The sequence below is a fragment of the Dipodomys merriami genome, unplaced genomic scaffold (genome assembly GCF_024711535.1).
Source record: "Dipodomys merriami isolate MVZ:Mamm:240054 unplaced genomic scaffold, mDipMer1.0.p SCAF_6, whole genome shotgun sequence".
NCBI lineage: Eukaryota > Metazoa > Chordata > Mammalia > Rodentia > Heteromyidae > Dipodomys > Dipodomys merriami.
The window spans coordinates 23,282,245-23,299,816 of record NW_027206179.1 but is presented as its reverse complement, the minus strand read 5'-3'; the positions used below and the strand labels follow the sequence as shown (position 1 = coordinate 23,299,816).

Below are 17,572 nucleotides of genomic sequence, written 5' to 3'. Positions count from 1 at the left end.
GCTATAGTAAGTATAAGTAAAATATATTAAATGTAAAAAATTATGAAATGTACACCAGGGCAGATAATCTCCATTTAATTAGTTTGTGAATATCTTCATTTTATAGTAACATGAAATGTTCCTTTTGTTCTTATACTGTGTAGCAGACACATTCCTTTGATTCAGATGACACCCAAAATAGCCTATTCCTTTTTTGAGAGATCTTTGACCAAATTTAATCATCTCACTTTTAGCTTTCCTGTAACCACTTTTCTCACCTTTAATCTTGGATTAATGTTGCTGTACAATGAAATCTTTGTAGTCACAATTATGTGAACAAAATCTCACTACTAGCTCATGTATCTTACCCCAAACATTTAATAACATTTGGAAATTAAATACAACAAGGAGTATTTGCACTAACTAGTGTTGAGGGCAATGACAAATCTCTCCTATTGAACTCATTTTTGCCAGGATGTACTTCTCCCGATCTACCTCAGCTCCTTTCTGCTCTGGTAAATAACTTTGTCCATTATTCATATTTTTCTAGGATAGTTACAGATAAAGAGTATTTATAGCATACAGTGGAAAAGGGAGCTAAAGTGTAGTTTATGTTTAAACATGTTCCAATATTAAAATGTCGTTCTCTTTATCTCCTGTATGAAGGAAGACACAGGGACTTTGTCTTTTAGTCTTCTAATTTCATAGTTAAAACTACTGTTAATTTGACTGCATTCTAAAAAGTTGCCATGAGACTTGCTACTTGGTTTAATAGCTGCTAGAACGTTCACTGACAGGCTTCCCTTTCATCTCTCACGTTTGACTTGGAGACTTTACAGCTATTTATTCATTTTTAACAGTTTGTAAGCTCATTAAAAAATTTAAAGAGTTATCAGAAAGGTGACGTACAGAGGGGTACAGTTTCTTTCCAGTTATTTTACCAAAATATATTATCATAGTGTCTCAAAGGGAACCCAACAGACTGCTAATAGATCTCTCTGACCACCGAGAAAAAAGGGACCTTTTTATTTGTTCACTTCTTACAACTTTTCCTCATACATATTATTATCTTGTTTCCTTCTGTTACTTAAATCTAAAGGACTGATTTCAGATGATGGCTATGACTGGGTTTTGGCTATTTAGGGACTAGGTAAATATGTTACAGGGAAGTGACTTATTCATAAGTGCATCAGAAGAAACTGGTCTAGAAGGAAAATCTTTAGGTAAAGGTAACACATGAGAAGCATAAGGAACAAATAGGAACATTCTAACCAAACAGATACAGTTCAGTATTTATACCTTGCTTCATCAAGCCGTGGAGCATTCTAGTGATGTCAACCACAGAAGCTAGCTAGAAGTATTTACTCCTCAGTTTTTAATCTGAACCCTAGGAATCGCTAAAAAAATTTTTTTTGGGGGGGGGGAAGAGAAAGAGACAGAGTTTAACATTCTTTTCTTATTTTAAATTCAGTCTTTTGAAAGATGCAGTGTATTTAAACTATTCTCTTTCTGCTGTGGGTTGAATGACAACAGTAAGACAAGGGTTGTGCAGGAAGTGCTAGGCAGCAGGTGTACTCAGCCTGATGTACAATAGTGAACTTTGCTTCCTGCTTGAAGAAAACTTCCTCGTGAGAAAAGTTCCTCTTAAGAACTAAACTTGAAGGGCAATGCAGGCCTCAAATGATATCTGTCTTCATCTTAGAATAGCCATAGTGAGCTAGTGGTATAAATTGTGAAGAGTGGTAAAGGCACCTTGGAACCTGGAAAATTGCAGAAGCTGAATTCTGAAGTTAGAGAAACAAAAATAAGAACACAAAAGATGGAATCAAGACAGAATCACAAGGAATATCCTGGTGGGCATCTGCAGCATTACCACTTACGTACTCCAGCTCTAAGAGCTGATAAGTTATCCCAGACTCTCTTCACATCATCACTTACATCTTTCAAGTGAATGTTATCAAGGTCACAGTTGCTGTGTACTATCTCAATCAACCAGTTTTCTGGAGTAATCACGTTGAGGGTTAGAAGAGGTGATTCAGGAATATCCAGGAATTTTGCCACTGGTCCAGGAGAAGGATTATTATCAGCTCCTGTCACCAGTTCTGGTTCCAGAACAAAACGGTAAAAGCTGTGAATAATAATAATAACAATAAAGTAATGACTAGGACCAAAATCAAGAGTTATTTCTGTTTAAAATGTTCAAATTCAAAATGGCTTAATCAAAATCACTACAAGGTCTTAAGAACAGCTATTGAGGAAGAGTTCATGACAATGGTTTTGTTGACACTAGTATCTGTTAGGATTGTCTATTACATCCCTTCCTCAACTTGAGAATCCTTTCAGTTTGTGTGCTACTCACTCAGGTTCTAACAGCTCATGATTTATACTTGGCCAGCGATCCTTCACATTTGTTTATGACTTAATTTTTGGCTATTTTATTAACTCTAACCACTAATAATAATACGAAGAGAAATGATACGCTGAAAACAAGTAAACCAAGTTGAAATTCTGGTTTTTTTTTTTGAAAGTTCAATTAAAATAGAGAGGATTGAGTTATGTGAAACTGCTTATCAGACCTCTTAGGTGTATCTACAATGGCCCTAGCATTGGCATCCCCTTGTGAACAGTGATTCACACTATTTGGGGGCTTTAGTTGTTGTGCTGCAGCCCTCCTGACTCAAAGGTGGGAGGGGGAGAGATCTGCTGGGTTGGCTACTTTAACCCAGTGGCTTGCTTGCCAGGAGGACATTCCCAGCATGCTTCACCCGAGAAACATGCAAGAGCCAGGGAAAAGGATGACCAGCAAGACACAAGGAACTGTCCTCCATAACATAATTACAGAAAGGACACTGATCATCTCTGCAGTATTTTGTTCATGAGAAGCCAGGGTACCAGGCCAGCTTTCACTCCAGGATAATTTACAGTGTGACTTCCAGGTAGTGGTGATGGAGGTGGTCACAGGCAGGCAGCCACATTTAAAGAAAAGAAGGTAGGGTTTTAAGTTTTGAAGCAGGCCCAGCCTTAGATAGTGATCTTCCTACCTATAGCTTTCCAAGTAGCTGGGATTATAGAAACTAGCCACTACACTCAGTTTACTATTTGATATTTAATATCACTAACTTTTTTCCCAGGCTGCCTTCAAACCACATTCCTCCTAAGTAGTTGGGATCACAGGTGTGAACCATTACACCTGTCTGTTACTTGTATCTTAATACCCCCAAGTAGTACCTGTGACAAAACAGAGATCATTTTGAAATTCATCTCGGAATAAGTATTGAAACCACAGCTAAACCCCAAGTACTTTAATTCATCTTATTTCCTATGGATAAATTTCTTAAGTATTCCTAGGTTATAGTTCTAAAAACAACTATGGATAAATACCACTCACTATAAATTATGCAAAATGACTTGGATCTCATTACAGAGTTAGGTTAGTTTTGTATCACTTAAGGTTAATAAAATTACTTTCTAATCTATATCAGTGAAGTTTCTGGTAAGGAATAAAAGAAAACCTAAGAACAGTAAATAGTGGCCATTTTCCTTCTTAGCATTTTCCCCTTTGTTAGGATACTGACGCCCTCTGACTCACCTCTTTAAAGGGGCTTCTGACAGCTTACTCCTACAGTTCATAAACAGCGTTATCTTCATGTTTAGAATCTTGCCAAGTACCTATTAAAAATTCCCATATTGAACTTTTAAATAATACTGGTAATTGACATCTATCAAGTGTGTATTATGTGCATTTACACTCACATTATCGCACTTGATCCTGCAACACCCTTCTATGCACTCTTATAGTTGAGGAAGAGACTCAGCAATTTGCCTAGGGTTACAATAACTCACATAGAGGCCAGTTCCAAACTCACAGAATTGATTTCAGTACCATAGGGTTTAGCTGCCTGCTTTTGGCATGAAGTGACTTTTTTTCACAGTATCTAAATTTCATTAGTATTGAAGAACAATACAAATAACTACTAGAACCTTTATCTACAAACATGAAATGGAGGCATCCTAACAGCATTGGCAATGGTGCTCTGACACTTCCAGAATTTTACTTTATGTGCTAAGAGATGTAGGATATTCTTGGTATACACACAGAAAGTACTCTACTTTTTTTTTCTTTCCTTGAAATAAATATGAAGGCAAATCTTAATTTTGACAGTCCCTGTCTCTACATAGGACAAGAAATCCCTAAAGATTTGAAAGCTATTAGGCAACTAAAGATTCCAGGAAGAAGGAAAAAAAATCATACAGCACAAGGATTACAGCCTTAATGAGCAATTTGAGCACACAGACTAAGGGTTTAAGAAGTTTATACATTAAACCACTATTTTTCTCAAAGTTTAGATAAGACATTATACATTTCTCCCAATAAATTATTTTCAATGCAGTTGCTAAAAATAAAGTATGCCATTATTATCCATTATTTAAGCTGGAATGCAATCCAACACTTTTATATTTTTGTATAATTCTATAAACCATTCCTAAATTCTACCTTTACCTAAGTTTCAAATGCAACTAATGTTTTTTTTTTCCTGAATAATGACTTATTAGGAATAGGTTATTTGTCCACTGCAGAGCATATTAGCTTTTTTCCTTACAAAAGATTACTGGTTATCATTCTAAAGGAAAATATACACAGTCTATTACATGTAAAAGTAAAACCCTGAATGTATGAAATATTACGAGGTCTGCAGAAATAGCCCATGGGATTGTTTGAGCTGTTCATAAAAGTGAAACAGCAAAGCGTCTCTAAAATTATGTCTATATTAATATATTTGTAGTAAATATTTATAATCTCTTTTCTAATTTCAGGTAGCATACACTAATTTCTGAGAAAAATATGTGAAATTTTGATGGTACAGCAGTATTACCTAGCTTAATCATTTATCTTGTCATCACATTTAAAATCTAAACACCTTTTGCTTATTTCCAAGTGACACCAATGTCAGAGGACAGTTTCTACTTCTTAGAATTCTTTTCAAATATAGAGAAGTTTCAAATACAATTATTGCAAATTTCTGAGTATCATTAGACAAGCAGCCTTCTAATGCATAACCAGCTTATTGAAAAATGTAATGGTTGAAAGCTATGTTATCATTTGAACCTTTAAAATGTTCAGTAGAATGAAAATGACCCTTTGAAGACTGCTAGCTATCTCATAACAGCTTCCTTCCTTTCTGTCACTATGCTTACACGACCTCTTCTTTATGTTCTCCAGCAAGCTAAAAGGGGTAGAGAGGCGGGGGTGGGGGGTAGGGGGTAGGGGGTGGGGGGGGTGGGAGGGAGGGAGGCAGAGATCTTCCTCAGCCTGAAAGATGAGGGGTTGACTCTTGTGATCTCTTCAAACTTTCCTTGAAAAGCCCCCATCTTTACACAGTAGGCATACTGGGGACTAGGGCTTGAAGGTCACTGAAACATATTTCTTATGTTTAAGGACGAATTCTGGTGGGGGCACACTCAGTGCATAGTAATTCCTAAACTCAACACTGTTATAAGGACTATGCAGAGCTCTCTCATTCTACATGGAAATCTAAATCTATAATCTAAAAAAATGTTGGGTGATGTAAAAAATCAAGAGCACAAATACTTGGTTAGACTTAAAAATACTTAAAAAGTTTCAAAATAAAAATAATATAATTAATATATCTTACAACCAATAAATGTGCCATCTTCTGTGCTTCTCTTGTCAAGGGGTCAACAATAACTATGACGTCAAAGACTATATCATTCTCTTGAGGATTTATCTTTACAATGCTAGAAAAATAAAAATAAACAAGATGAAAGATTATGTTTACACAAATCTGTTACTAATGACCTTAAGTATGCACATTTTTATTTGTTTTTACTAGATTAAAAAAAATCTGGGTTGCTGGGCTGGGAAGGTGGCTTAGTGGTAGAGTGCTTCCCTAGCTTGCATGAAGCCCTGGGTTCCATTCCTCAGCACTATATAAACATAAAAAACCAGAAGTGGTACTGTCCTTGTGGTAGAGTGCTAGCCTTGAACAAAAGAAGCTCAGGGACAGTGCCCAGGCCCAGAGTGCAAGCCCCAGGACTGCTAAAAAAAATGTTATTTACACAATAAAATACAAATTTTGAAGTCTTTGTTCAATAATATACAACCAGAAAGGATTCAAGAAAATGAAAGATTTTTACCAACAAGTAATAAAACCCCGTAAGGAACACTATTATAATAAAATTCCTGATAGTTTTAGGCCCTCAAATTCTCAAGAGTTACATATGTGAAAAATATGAGTGGCTACATTTTTTTGATGCCATCAGTCTATTTATGAAAGGAGTCCTGTCTTCTACTTTATGATCACTCTTGAGGATACTCTTTATCATATAGTCTCCTTTATATGGAGACATTTCTCATCCCATTTCACTAGTATAGTATGTTTGTTTGCGTCTCATGAACTTGGGGAATTGTGGAAACTGGCAAACCATGAGCTAATTTCATGGTGTGCTCTTGGCAGGCAGGAAGGACACTACTGGGACAGTCTGCAAGCCCTTCTTCAGGACATTTTACATGTGATCTACCACACAACTTTCTTTTGTCATTTTAAGTTTCTAGGACAATGGCATTATTACTTGTGCTTCAAAGATGCTACAAAAACATACAAACCACATTTTTTTGCAAGGAAAGAAATGGAGGAATGCAAACATTCAACAGAGAATCTCAGAGCAGTGAAAAATATATTTGTGTTTTTTTTCCTTTTTAAATTTTTTCTTGATCTCAATTTACTGCTGCCTGTTTCTTTCTACTTTTACAAACCTAATTTAAGTTCCTTGTCAAATTTATATTTTCTTTTTTTTTGGGGGGGGGGTCTGGTCGTGGGGCCTGAACTCTGGGCCTGGGCGCTGTCCCTCAGCTCTTCAGCTCAAGGCTAGTACCATTTGAGCCACAGTGCCACTTCCGGCTTTTTTCTTTTTGCTTATGTGGTGTTGAGGAATCGAACCCAGGGCCTCAGGCATGCAAGGCAAGCGCTCTACCACTGAGCCACCTTCCCAGCCCCAAATTTATATATTCTTGTAAGTTAATTAAAAATTTAAAATAAAATAAACATAACAGAGCTGTGACATGTTTTAACATTTGTAAATATTATAAAATGACTCTAGACATGAAGGGTATCACACAACCTAAGCCAATCTAGAAATACATCATTGCTATGTATATAAACACATAGCAAATAAGACCTGTTTTAATGTAGCATTCTTTAAACATACAGATCAAAGAACAGTTGTCCCCTTAGATTATATTTGTTCCTATCTCAGAGCAGTAATCCATACATAAACTCTGGGACATGTATTATATCAGCTATTTGAACATACATGGAGACAGCACTCTGTACAGGTACTCCTACATTTGATTAATCAGAATTTTTTAGGATCTGAGACAGTGTGTGTGTGTGTGTGTGTGTGTGTGTGTGTGTGTGTGTGTGTGTGTGTGTGTGTGTGTGTGTGTGTGTGTGTGTGTGTGTGTGTGTGTGTGTGTGTGTGTGTGTGTGTGTAGTGGGGCTTGAGCTCTGGGCCCGGGTGCTGTCCCTCAGCTCTTCAGCTCAAGGCTAGCACTCTATCGCTTGAGCCATAGCACTACTTCTTGTTTTCTCAGTGGTTTATTGGAGATAAGAGCCTCACGGTCTTTCCTGCCTGTGCTGGCTTTGAACCTCAATCCTCAGATCTCAGCCTCCTGAGTAGCTAGGATTACAGGTGTGAGCTACCAGCGCCCAGCCAGATCTGAGACTTTTTTTTTTTTTACATTAAAAGTATAAAGACAGTTTTACTTATAATGATTATTCCCAGATAATTCAAAAATTACACACTATTTTGACATGAAACCATGTTATCTATAACTTAAAACTTGACAGGCTAAGTGTATTATTCTTTATTTAACAGAGTACATGAATAACTGAGGTTTTTTCAATATTATTTTTATTGTAAAGATACTGTATAGAGGTGTCACAGTTACATGAATAAGGTAATGAGTACATTTCCTATCGAGCATGGTTACCTCCTCCTTAGTTTTTACCCTACTCTCCCTTCCCTCCCTACTTCCCCAACTCCTCCCTTTACATCTCATTGTTATAATAGGTCAACCTGTATCCTTATTTCAGCTTTTTGTTATTTCTCTTCCCCTCCCCAAATTATATTTTTTTTGTGTGTGACTCTCGGATTTAAACCCAGGGTCTTATGAATTAGAAGCAATAAATATTCTACCACTGAGCTATGACTCCAGCCCTAGAACTTTTTTTCCTCCACTAACAGTGTCAAATCCCTTTTGTTTTCTTAACAAAGAACTTGCAATTCTACTTTAAATTTCACTAAATTATAGAAATACTTGAGTGTAACAGGCATTGACATAAACAAACAAACTCACAGATACTGTAACATGCTTACCTGTGATTCTCTTTAAGAAATGTGATATCATACCGAGATGCGTGGACAGGCAAAGAGGAAATAAGGGCATCAAGTTTCATAACAAGGTCACTTAAGCTGGATAAACAAGGCGAACACAGTGACATTTACATGAACGAAGTTTTTTATTTTACATTACAATCAACACTTCTAGAAAGGCTCATAATAAAGGTCCCACAGAAGTAGGCTACTAAGGGAACTTATGGTATAACTGCATTTCTCTAAAAAGTCAAGGCACTCAACAAATACACAAACTAAGTGAGAGTGTGAGGCCCTGAATTGAAGCCCCAGTACTGGTACAGAACACATAAAACATGAATATGCATAGTTTGGTGATGGTGAGAAATAAGTATGTTTTATTTTCTTTATGCCTTTCATATATATTTTTACTTTTTTAAATTCTCTTTGCATATTCTTTTTTTTTTTTAATGTTGGTTGTGGGGCCTGAACTCTGGGCCTGGGCGCTGTCCCTCAGCTCTTCAACTCAAGGCTAGCACCACTTGAGTCACAGTGCCACTTCTGGCTTTTTTCTGCTTATGTGGTACTGAGGAATCAAACCCAGGGGCTCATGCATGCCAGGCAAGCACTCTACACTGAGCCAACTTCCCAGCCCTCTGTATTCTTTACTTTTCTATGTATTTGAAACATTTCTAATTTTAAAAAGAAATTACTCTGCAAAATACCAAACCCCCAAATGAATTGCTATGATTTTAAGTACTTACTCATCTGAGTTAATTTTTATACTTTCAACAATGTCTTTAATTATGTCCATTAAGTTACTGAATGTTATCTTTTCCAACAAGAGAAAATCTTCTGTGTAGAACTCTTCCTCTAGAGGTCCAAAGAACTTGACACAAAAATAGTTACATTACTTTACGTTTTCCAGAAAACAAAGGGAAAAGCAATTTTCTTAGCAGAGAAAGCTAGTAACTGCCTGTCTTTCTCTTTTCATTACAACTAACCGCTCTGCTTATCCTGTAGTCTTCTTCATCCTGAGCCATGGCAGATCCATTGTAAGACCTCCACAAGAAGACTGGCTGCCTTACAGCAGGATTGAGATCAATACTAGTATTTTTGTCCATTTTTAAGGAGAATTGAGTATATAAATAGTGCATATTTATATAGCATATAGAGAAACAAAGTGAAAATAATTTTATATTACTTATTATTAATGCCATATTAATTTTGCTAAGCAATGACAAATTAAATAGAGAGTAGCCAAGGATAGCTATATAATTTATTTTATTGTGAAAATACCGTACAAGGGGTTACAATTACATGGGCAAGGTAACAAGTACATTTCTTTTCAAGCATTGTTGCCTCCTCCTTTGTTTCCCCTTCCCATCCCTTCCCATCTCCCCCCCCCCCATAGCTATATACTTTTAAACTGCTTTTAAAAGTTCTTATAAGCAACTGTTAATGAGAAAAAATAATGTAATTCTGGGCCTCTACATTGCTATCATCATTCATCAATATAATATAAAGTTATCAATAAATTGTAAAATAGCACTATAAGATAAATTTAATTCTAGCACATAGATGAACACAGTTTATGACAATGTGGAAAACAAAACATCAAAAGGGCTTTGAAGATAATTTAAAGATATGTAAAACTTTTCAGTTGTTTCTTGATAAAGCTAAGTATCATATTCAATTGTTTTACTTAAATAATTCATGAAAATATAAAATCAGATACGAAAATATTAGTAGATATTATTCACTTACTCTGTTATAAAGATTCTAATCAGTAAAATCTTTCTTTTTGTGCCAGTCCTAGGCTTGAGCTTGGGGGTGGGGTGCTGTCCCTCAGCTTCATGTTACTCAAGGTTAGCAGTCTAGCCCCGGAGCCACAGCTCCACTTCTACCTTTTCTTAGGATTTCATTGGAGATAAGAGTCTCATGGACCAACTGTGATCCTCAGATCTCAGCCACCTGAGTAGCTAGGGTCTCAGGTATGAGCCACCAGAATCTGGCTCAGAAAAACCTTTTAATATAAAATTATATATGGATAGTATATATATGTGTATGTGTGTGTGTGTGTGTGTGTGTATATATATATATATATATATATATATATATATATATATACATAGAAAGAAAGTGATTGTAGGATTACAATCATGCTTTGAAAAGGAAGAGAAAGAAATGATCATAATAGAAGAGCTGGAAGGTAAAACAAGCTATTAATAAATTTTATTAGGATGATGGGAATAAGAATCCTTTTCTACAGCTTTTAAATGATATGTTAATGTGATAATTTAATTTTATACTTCAAAATTCACAAAAATCATTGTCACTTGACTGCAGGAAATCATGCCTGTAATCCTAGCTACTCAGGAGGCTGATGATTGCAGTTCAAAGCCAGCCTGGGCAGGAAAGTCTGTGAGACTCTTTTTTTTCTTTCTTTTTTTGTTGGTTGGGGGACTTGAATTCTAGGCCCGGGCTGGCTTTGAACCACCATCCTCAGATCTCAACCTCCTGAGTAGCTAGGATTACAGGTGTGAGCCACTGGCGCCAGGCCCGTGAGACTCTTATCTCCAATTAACCTCTAGAAAATCGGAAATAGTGCTGTGGCTCAAGTGATAGAGCACTAGCCTTGAGCTGAAGAGCTCAGGGACAGCACCCAGGTCCAGATATCAAGCAAAATGATCAACCAACCAACCAACAAAAAAACCTGCAGAAAAGCCAGTTGCTGGTGGCTCATTCCTGTAATCTAGCTACTCAGGAGGCTGAGATCTGAGGGTCATAATTCAAAGCCAGGCCAGGCAGGAAAATCTGTAGGACTCTTATCTCCAACTAATCCCCAGAAAGTCAGTGGCACTGTGGCTCAAAGTGGTATAGCACTAGCCTTGTGTTAAAAAAAAAAAAAAAAAGGCTCAGGGATAGCTCCCAGATCCTGAGTTCAAGCCCCGTGACTGAAAACAACAACCAAAAACCCTATAGAAAAAGGAATAAAAGTAGAAGATACAACCATGTACTTGCTACATCTACCACAGCGTAAGTTTCTGTTTTGTAATGTAAATGCTTGTTCTCATACTCACGTTAGAGCAAAATAGGGGCTAGGTGTAGTAAGTACGTTCTACCTTACCTGCATCCATGAATGGAGAAATGTTATGAATGGCCCTATAGGTGAAAGCGCAGCAGGGCTGTTGAGCACCCATTGTATTTACAGTGGTCTCACTGTCTGCGGTGGCAGACAATGTCTGAGGCAGATGGCATGCCTGTCACTGTGGAAGGAGAGCACCTGCTGTTTTACTCACTTTCCCATTGCTGACCACACTTATCTCTCCAGGATCCAACTGAAGCACACTCTGACAGAATAACTGGTGAGTTCGGAAAATATTCACTCCAATAGTGTTATATTTTTTCTCAAAAGCATTTTTATCCATTTCCTGAAGTAGGATTTAAAGATGCTCATTTTAGTGATATTAATATAAAAATTTAAACTAAATATGGTTATAAAACCATTCTTTTAATCGGAAACAGTATTTTAAATAGAATCTTCTTTTGCAGTAATTTACAATGTTTAAATCTTGTTATAAGCAGATATAGTTTGTTATTCATTCTTTAAGAATCTCAATGAAAAACAGTCTTTAAAATAGATAAGCCCTACCTCATTTCATTGTACCAAATGCCATTTAGTAACAATATATTTAAATACTGAAATACATTTAGAGTCACAATTTATATGGACATTCACAGAAAATCAAGCATACCTTCATTATGAAGCACACTTCTTACAAGTTTAAGCCAAAATCTTAGATTACCTTCATAGCTCACATACCATTGGTCAACTAATTCCAATGAATAGTTGTGAGAAATAATATGTTCTTGGTATCTACCACAACTATCTCATCCAAGACACCTAGATTATAACAGTAGCACTGTAATTGTTCATCCTGTGTTCTCCCTCATTTATCTAGGATCAAATCTTTACTGGCATTCAGAGTCATCTTTACAGGTTCCTTTTCTCAGAAAAATTGTCAGCTCCTTACCATGGCTGTCCAGTGACTAAACTAACTGGAGCTATTTCTCTGATCTCATCTTCCAGTGCTTTCCCTATCATCCCTCCATTCTGGCAGTGATGACAGAATGACTCACCTTTACCTCAGACATGGCAAGACAGTTTGGGACAACACACTGTCCTCCAAGACTTCCTGTGGCTCAATTTCAATTTTATGCAAAATTGCCTTTCTGACCACTCTGTTTGAAATGGCATTCTCCAAATTTTACACCCTCTTTCATCAGTCTACATTTCTCTAGTACTACTTATTTTCTGTCTTTCTCATTTTAATGTAAGCTCCACAAAGACTAGGGGCTCTATCAGTCTTGATCATTAGGGTATTTCAATTGTCTTGGCAATGATCAATAAAGGTTTTGTTGTTGTTGTTGTTGTTGTTGGTTCTGGGGCTTGAACTAAGGGCCTGGGCACGGTTCCTAAGCTCTCTAACTCGAGGCTTGTGCTTTACCACTTTGAACCACAGCACCACTTGGAGTTTGTAAGTGGTTAATTGGAGGTAAGTGTCTCATGGAGACTTTTCTGCTCTGGCTGGCTTTGAACCATGAGTCCTCAGATCTCAGCCTCCTGAATGGCTAGGATTACAGCATGAGCCACCGGCCCCCAGCAATAAAGTATTTTTTGAATAGATGAATGAATGTTGCTTCCAGAAGATCATCTTCTTCACTGAACTACTCAAGGATTATTTGCTTAATGATTTATTTATTTATTTATTTTGCTAGTTCTGGGGCTTGAACCTCAGGGCCTTGGCACTGTCCCTGAGGCTCTTTGTGCTTAAGGCTAGTGCTCTACCATTTGAGCCACAGTGCCACTCTCAGCTTTTTCTGAGTAGTTAGTTCATTGGAGAGAAGAGTCTCATGGACTTTTTTGAATCATGATCCTCAGATCTCAGCCTTCTGAGTAGCTCAGATTACAGGCATTAAGTCACTGGCTCAGCTGATTGATGTTTTAGTCCTCAGTTTTTCTTTGTCTCCTAATTAGAATGCAGCAACTTTGAGAAGCATGAAAGAGTTAATAAAATAGATGAAATTTGACAGTCATATCACTTAATTTTCACCATTTTCCCCTGTATATAACTGGTTATTATCTCCAATTTATACCTTTAGATATTTTCATTAAGTACTTTAACTTATATTTTTGAGAAAAACATGTCTTTATTATTTCAAACTAATAGTTACTGACCTCAGTGAGGAAATTTTTAATTTTATCACCAGAATAAATCGCGGTAGCAGTCTCTTCCTCTGTCAGTTTCTTGAGAAAGCTCTTTAAAGGGCTGTTTTTCTGTGTCAGAAAGGCTGCTAACATTCCTCTAGAAATAGCTGTGTTCTCTTCATTTATTTTTGATGTAGGATTAAAAATAAGACCTAATCGACTGTAGACACTTGTTTCCTGAAAAACACATTTCTAGGTTAAAAAGCCCAATGATCATATACCTTTACGGTTAATCAGTTTTTTTCCCAGTAGGCTTGTTCACTTTACCTTATGGCACTTTATAGTGTCAGTCTTCCTACTGAACACCATGCTACCCTTTTTAAAAATAGCTTGAAAACCATTCGTGTCATTAACTCCTCCTGCTTCACCTCTTTGCACAAAGAGGTTTAGCCTCTTTTTGTGAGTATGTGAAATGATACATTAAAAAATACATAAGGGGCTGGGAACGTGGCTCAGTGGTAGAATGCTTGCCTAGCATGAATGAATCCCTGGGTTTGATTCCTCAGTACCACAGAAACACAAAAAACCCAGAAGTGGATTAAGTGGTAGAGTGCCAGCCTTGAGCAAAAGCAGCTCAAGGATAGAGCACTTGTGCGCGCGTGCGCACGCGCATACACACACACACACACACACACACACACACACACACACACACACACACACACACACATGCCCATGGTGAATTAGACTACCATAAAACTACCACCAAGATCAAGGAGTCAAGCACTGACTGCATTGCAAGGACATTTCACATCTTCTGCAACCTGTCACACCCTCCAACTCTTCTAAAGACAACCACTAGCTTTCCATTTATGAGAGTGGCATATTTACTTTTGTTTATAGTTTACTTCCTAAGTCTGCATTTCTAGACATTTATTTTGTATTTCATAAAAGTAGAATCACATAGTATTTAGTTTTTTTGTATTTTTACCACTCCCTTTTATGTAAGATTAATCAATTTTATATTTTTTTAAAATGTTTTTTATTGTAAAAATATTGTACAGAGTGTGGTTACAACTACATGAGTAAGGTAATGAGTACATTTCCTATTGAGCATTGTTACCCTTCCTTTTTTTTCCCCCTACCATTCCATCCCTTCCCACATCCTCAACTCCTCCCTCCTGCCCCCAAGTTGTAAAGTTAGTTTTCAACATAGTGTCTTGTACATCTTATTGTTACAATGGGTCAACCTATATCCTTATTTCAGCATTTTGTTATTTCCCTTTCCCTCCCCAAATTAGAAAAATGTATATACAAGATGCAGGGCACCGGAATCAAATACAGGGGTTCTACCTTGGGGGAAGAACATACAAAAGAAACAAAAAAAATCACATTGTACATTATAAAACAATAGCAAGAAAGAAAAAACCACTTGTGTCCCTATTTTAGGGTTCATTTCACTTAACATCATCTTATATGGTCATATGTACATAGCTTTTGACCTTTTCTGCTTATCCTAGACATACACTAGTTAATCAATTTTATTTCCCATGGCAATAATACACTGGCTAATTTTATTAACATAGTAGGATTGAGAACTGCCTAGGAGATTAATAAAGATGTCTGTGATGGTATTTCCTGAGACAATTAGATCATGAAGGCTGAACTAATCGATGAATTCATAACATGATGGTGTTAAAAGGTGGTGAAAGGTAGGAAGGGCCTGGTTAGGGAAGGCAGCTCACTGGAGATGAGTCTCTGGGGTTACATGTTCCTCTACTCCTATTGTCTGCCTCCTGTCTGCTGCTCTCCTCTGTCACATGGGTAATGGAGCCAAAGCAGGTGGGCCACGTGACCTCATAAACTTTACCCTCAAAACAATGAGCCTAACTAAATCTTCTTCCAAGATTTTTTTCCAAGTGTTTGATCACAGTGACAATAAAAGTAACAAGTATAGGCAATTGCACAGAATTCTATTATATCAATATGTCCTCTGATCTAGGCTATCGAGTTTTTTGCAGTTTAGAATTCTACACACAAAAAGCAGTCAAATGGTTTTCAAAATGGTTAGCTGTTCTAATTTTTACAAATAAAATATGTGCACCATCACTTCACAGACTGATAAGCAGTTTGTACCGTAATTTAAGTGGAATCAAATGATTCTGGTGTACTGAAGTTTTGCTTTGCTTTTCCCACATAATTAATGATACTATCTTTAATATGTTTGTTGGCTTCTTTTCTGATTTGTCTGCCCAATGTCTTACCATCTCTTTTTTACTGGATTATCTTTTTCCCTTGTGGTGTAGAGGTTTCTAAGCCACCAGGACTTTTTGACTATATAGGCACAGATATCTTCTTCCATTTTGTGGCTTGTTTTAAACTCTACCATTGTTTTCAATAGAAAGTAGTACTTAATTTTAATGGACAGTGGTTCAATTTATTGATATTTTTAACCAATGGCTTTGGTGTCTTAGGTCCTATTTGAAACACCCTTCCCTACTCTGAAGCCATAAAGATAATCTATACTATCTTCAAGAATGTATTGTTTTGCTTTTTATGTTTAGATCTATAGTCCATTTGGAATTGATGTCTTTTTTGTATGATGTCAAAAGTGAGAACTTTCCAGAGCAATCTTTACTCTTCTTTTTTTTTTTTTGGTCTGGTCATGGGGCCTGAACTCTTCAGCTCAATGCTAGCACTCTACAACTTGAGCCACAGCGCCACTTCTGGCTTTTTGCTTTTTGCTTATGTGGTGGTGAGGAATCGAACCCAGGGCCTCATGCATGCAAGGCAAGCGCTCTACCACTGAGCCACCTTCCTGGCCCAATCAATCTTTACACTTCTATAAGGCTTTTTAATCACAAACAAGGTTATTAATAAAGGTACAGCTCTGTTTCTGTGTTCTCTTTTTTCCCCATTGCTCTAGTTTTTATCCTTGAGTTAAGAACAAGTTGTTCTCAGATAGCAGGTCTTGAGAGCTAGAAAGACACTGTTTCTCCTTTCTCCCTTAAGAATACTTTAGCTGGGGCTGGGAAGGTGGCTCAGTGGTCGAGTGCTTGCCTTGCATGCCTGAGGCCCTGAGTTTCATTCCTCAGCACCACATAAGCAAAAAGAAAAAAGCCAGAAGTGGCGCTGTGGCTCAAGTGGTAGAAAACGCTAGCCTTGAGCTGAAGAGCTGAGGGACAGCGCCCAGGCCCAGAGTTCAGGCCCCATGAAAAGAATACTTTAGCTATTATTGGTCCTTGGAATCTCTACATAAATTTGCAAATCAACTTGGTAATTTTCATTGAAAATTCAGAGATTCCTACTGGAATCCCAATCATGCTATATGTTAATTATGGTGACATACTTATTACAATATTAATTCTTTTGCTAAATGATCATGGTACACCTTCCCTTTAATGTATTTTCTTTTAAAATGTTTTAAATGTATTTGTCACATTTATTTCTATTTTATATTTCTGATACTACTGAAAATGGTTTATTTTTTATTTATTCTTTATTTGAATTGCATTCTTTGGCCAGGTACTGTGGCTCACACCTTCGATTCAAGCTCCTCAGGAGGCAGACTTTGAGATGACAGTACTTTGAGGCCAATCCAGACAAAAATTAAGCAAGATGCCATCAGTAAAAAAGACCAGGTATGGCTGGGCGCTGGTGGCTCACACCTGTAATCCTAGCTACTCAGGAGGCTGAGATCTGAGGATCACGGTTCAAAGCCAGTCTGGGCAGGAAAGTCCATGAGATTCTTATCTCCAATAAAAGCCACTAGAAAACCGGAAGTGGTGCTGTGGCTCAAGCAATAGAGTACTTGCCTTGAACTGAAGAGCGCTGGGACAGCGCCCAAGCCCAGAGTTCAAGCCCCACGACTGACCAAAATAAAAAAAAAAAAAAAAAAAAAAGCCAGGTCTGGTTGTGCGTGCCTGTCATCTCAGATACACAGGAGGGCTGAGGTTGGAGGACTGTGGTCCATGATGACCTGAACAACAACCCTATTCCAACAATACC

The 17,572-nt window shown here is 37.2% G+C and overlaps 1 protein-coding gene across 1 annotated transcript in view; it reads right to left on the bottom strand.

Moving 5' to 3' along the window:
* The window catches only part of Uggt2 (UDP-glucose glycoprotein glucosyltransferase 2), an 89,490-nt gene that overhangs the window by 20,788 nt on the left and 51,130 nt on the right, over nucleotides 1–17,572 (bottom strand). Inside the window, exons 21-27 of the mRNA XM_070002728.1 lie at nucleotides 13,595–13,801; nucleotides 11,655–11,786; nucleotides 9,117–9,241; nucleotides 8,377–8,472; nucleotides 5,634–5,736; nucleotides 3,569–3,648; nucleotides 1,918–2,107 (exon numbers count right to left, since the gene is read on the bottom strand). Of these exons, the coding sequence (XP_069858829.1) occupies nucleotides 1,918–2,107; nucleotides 3,569–3,648; nucleotides 5,634–5,736; nucleotides 8,377–8,472; nucleotides 9,117–9,241; nucleotides 11,655–11,786; nucleotides 13,595–13,801 (933 nt within the window). The remainder of the gene's footprint in view (nucleotides 1–1,917; nucleotides 2,108–3,568; nucleotides 3,649–5,633; nucleotides 5,737–8,376; nucleotides 8,473–9,116; nucleotides 9,242–11,654; nucleotides 11,787–13,594; nucleotides 13,802–17,572) is intronic.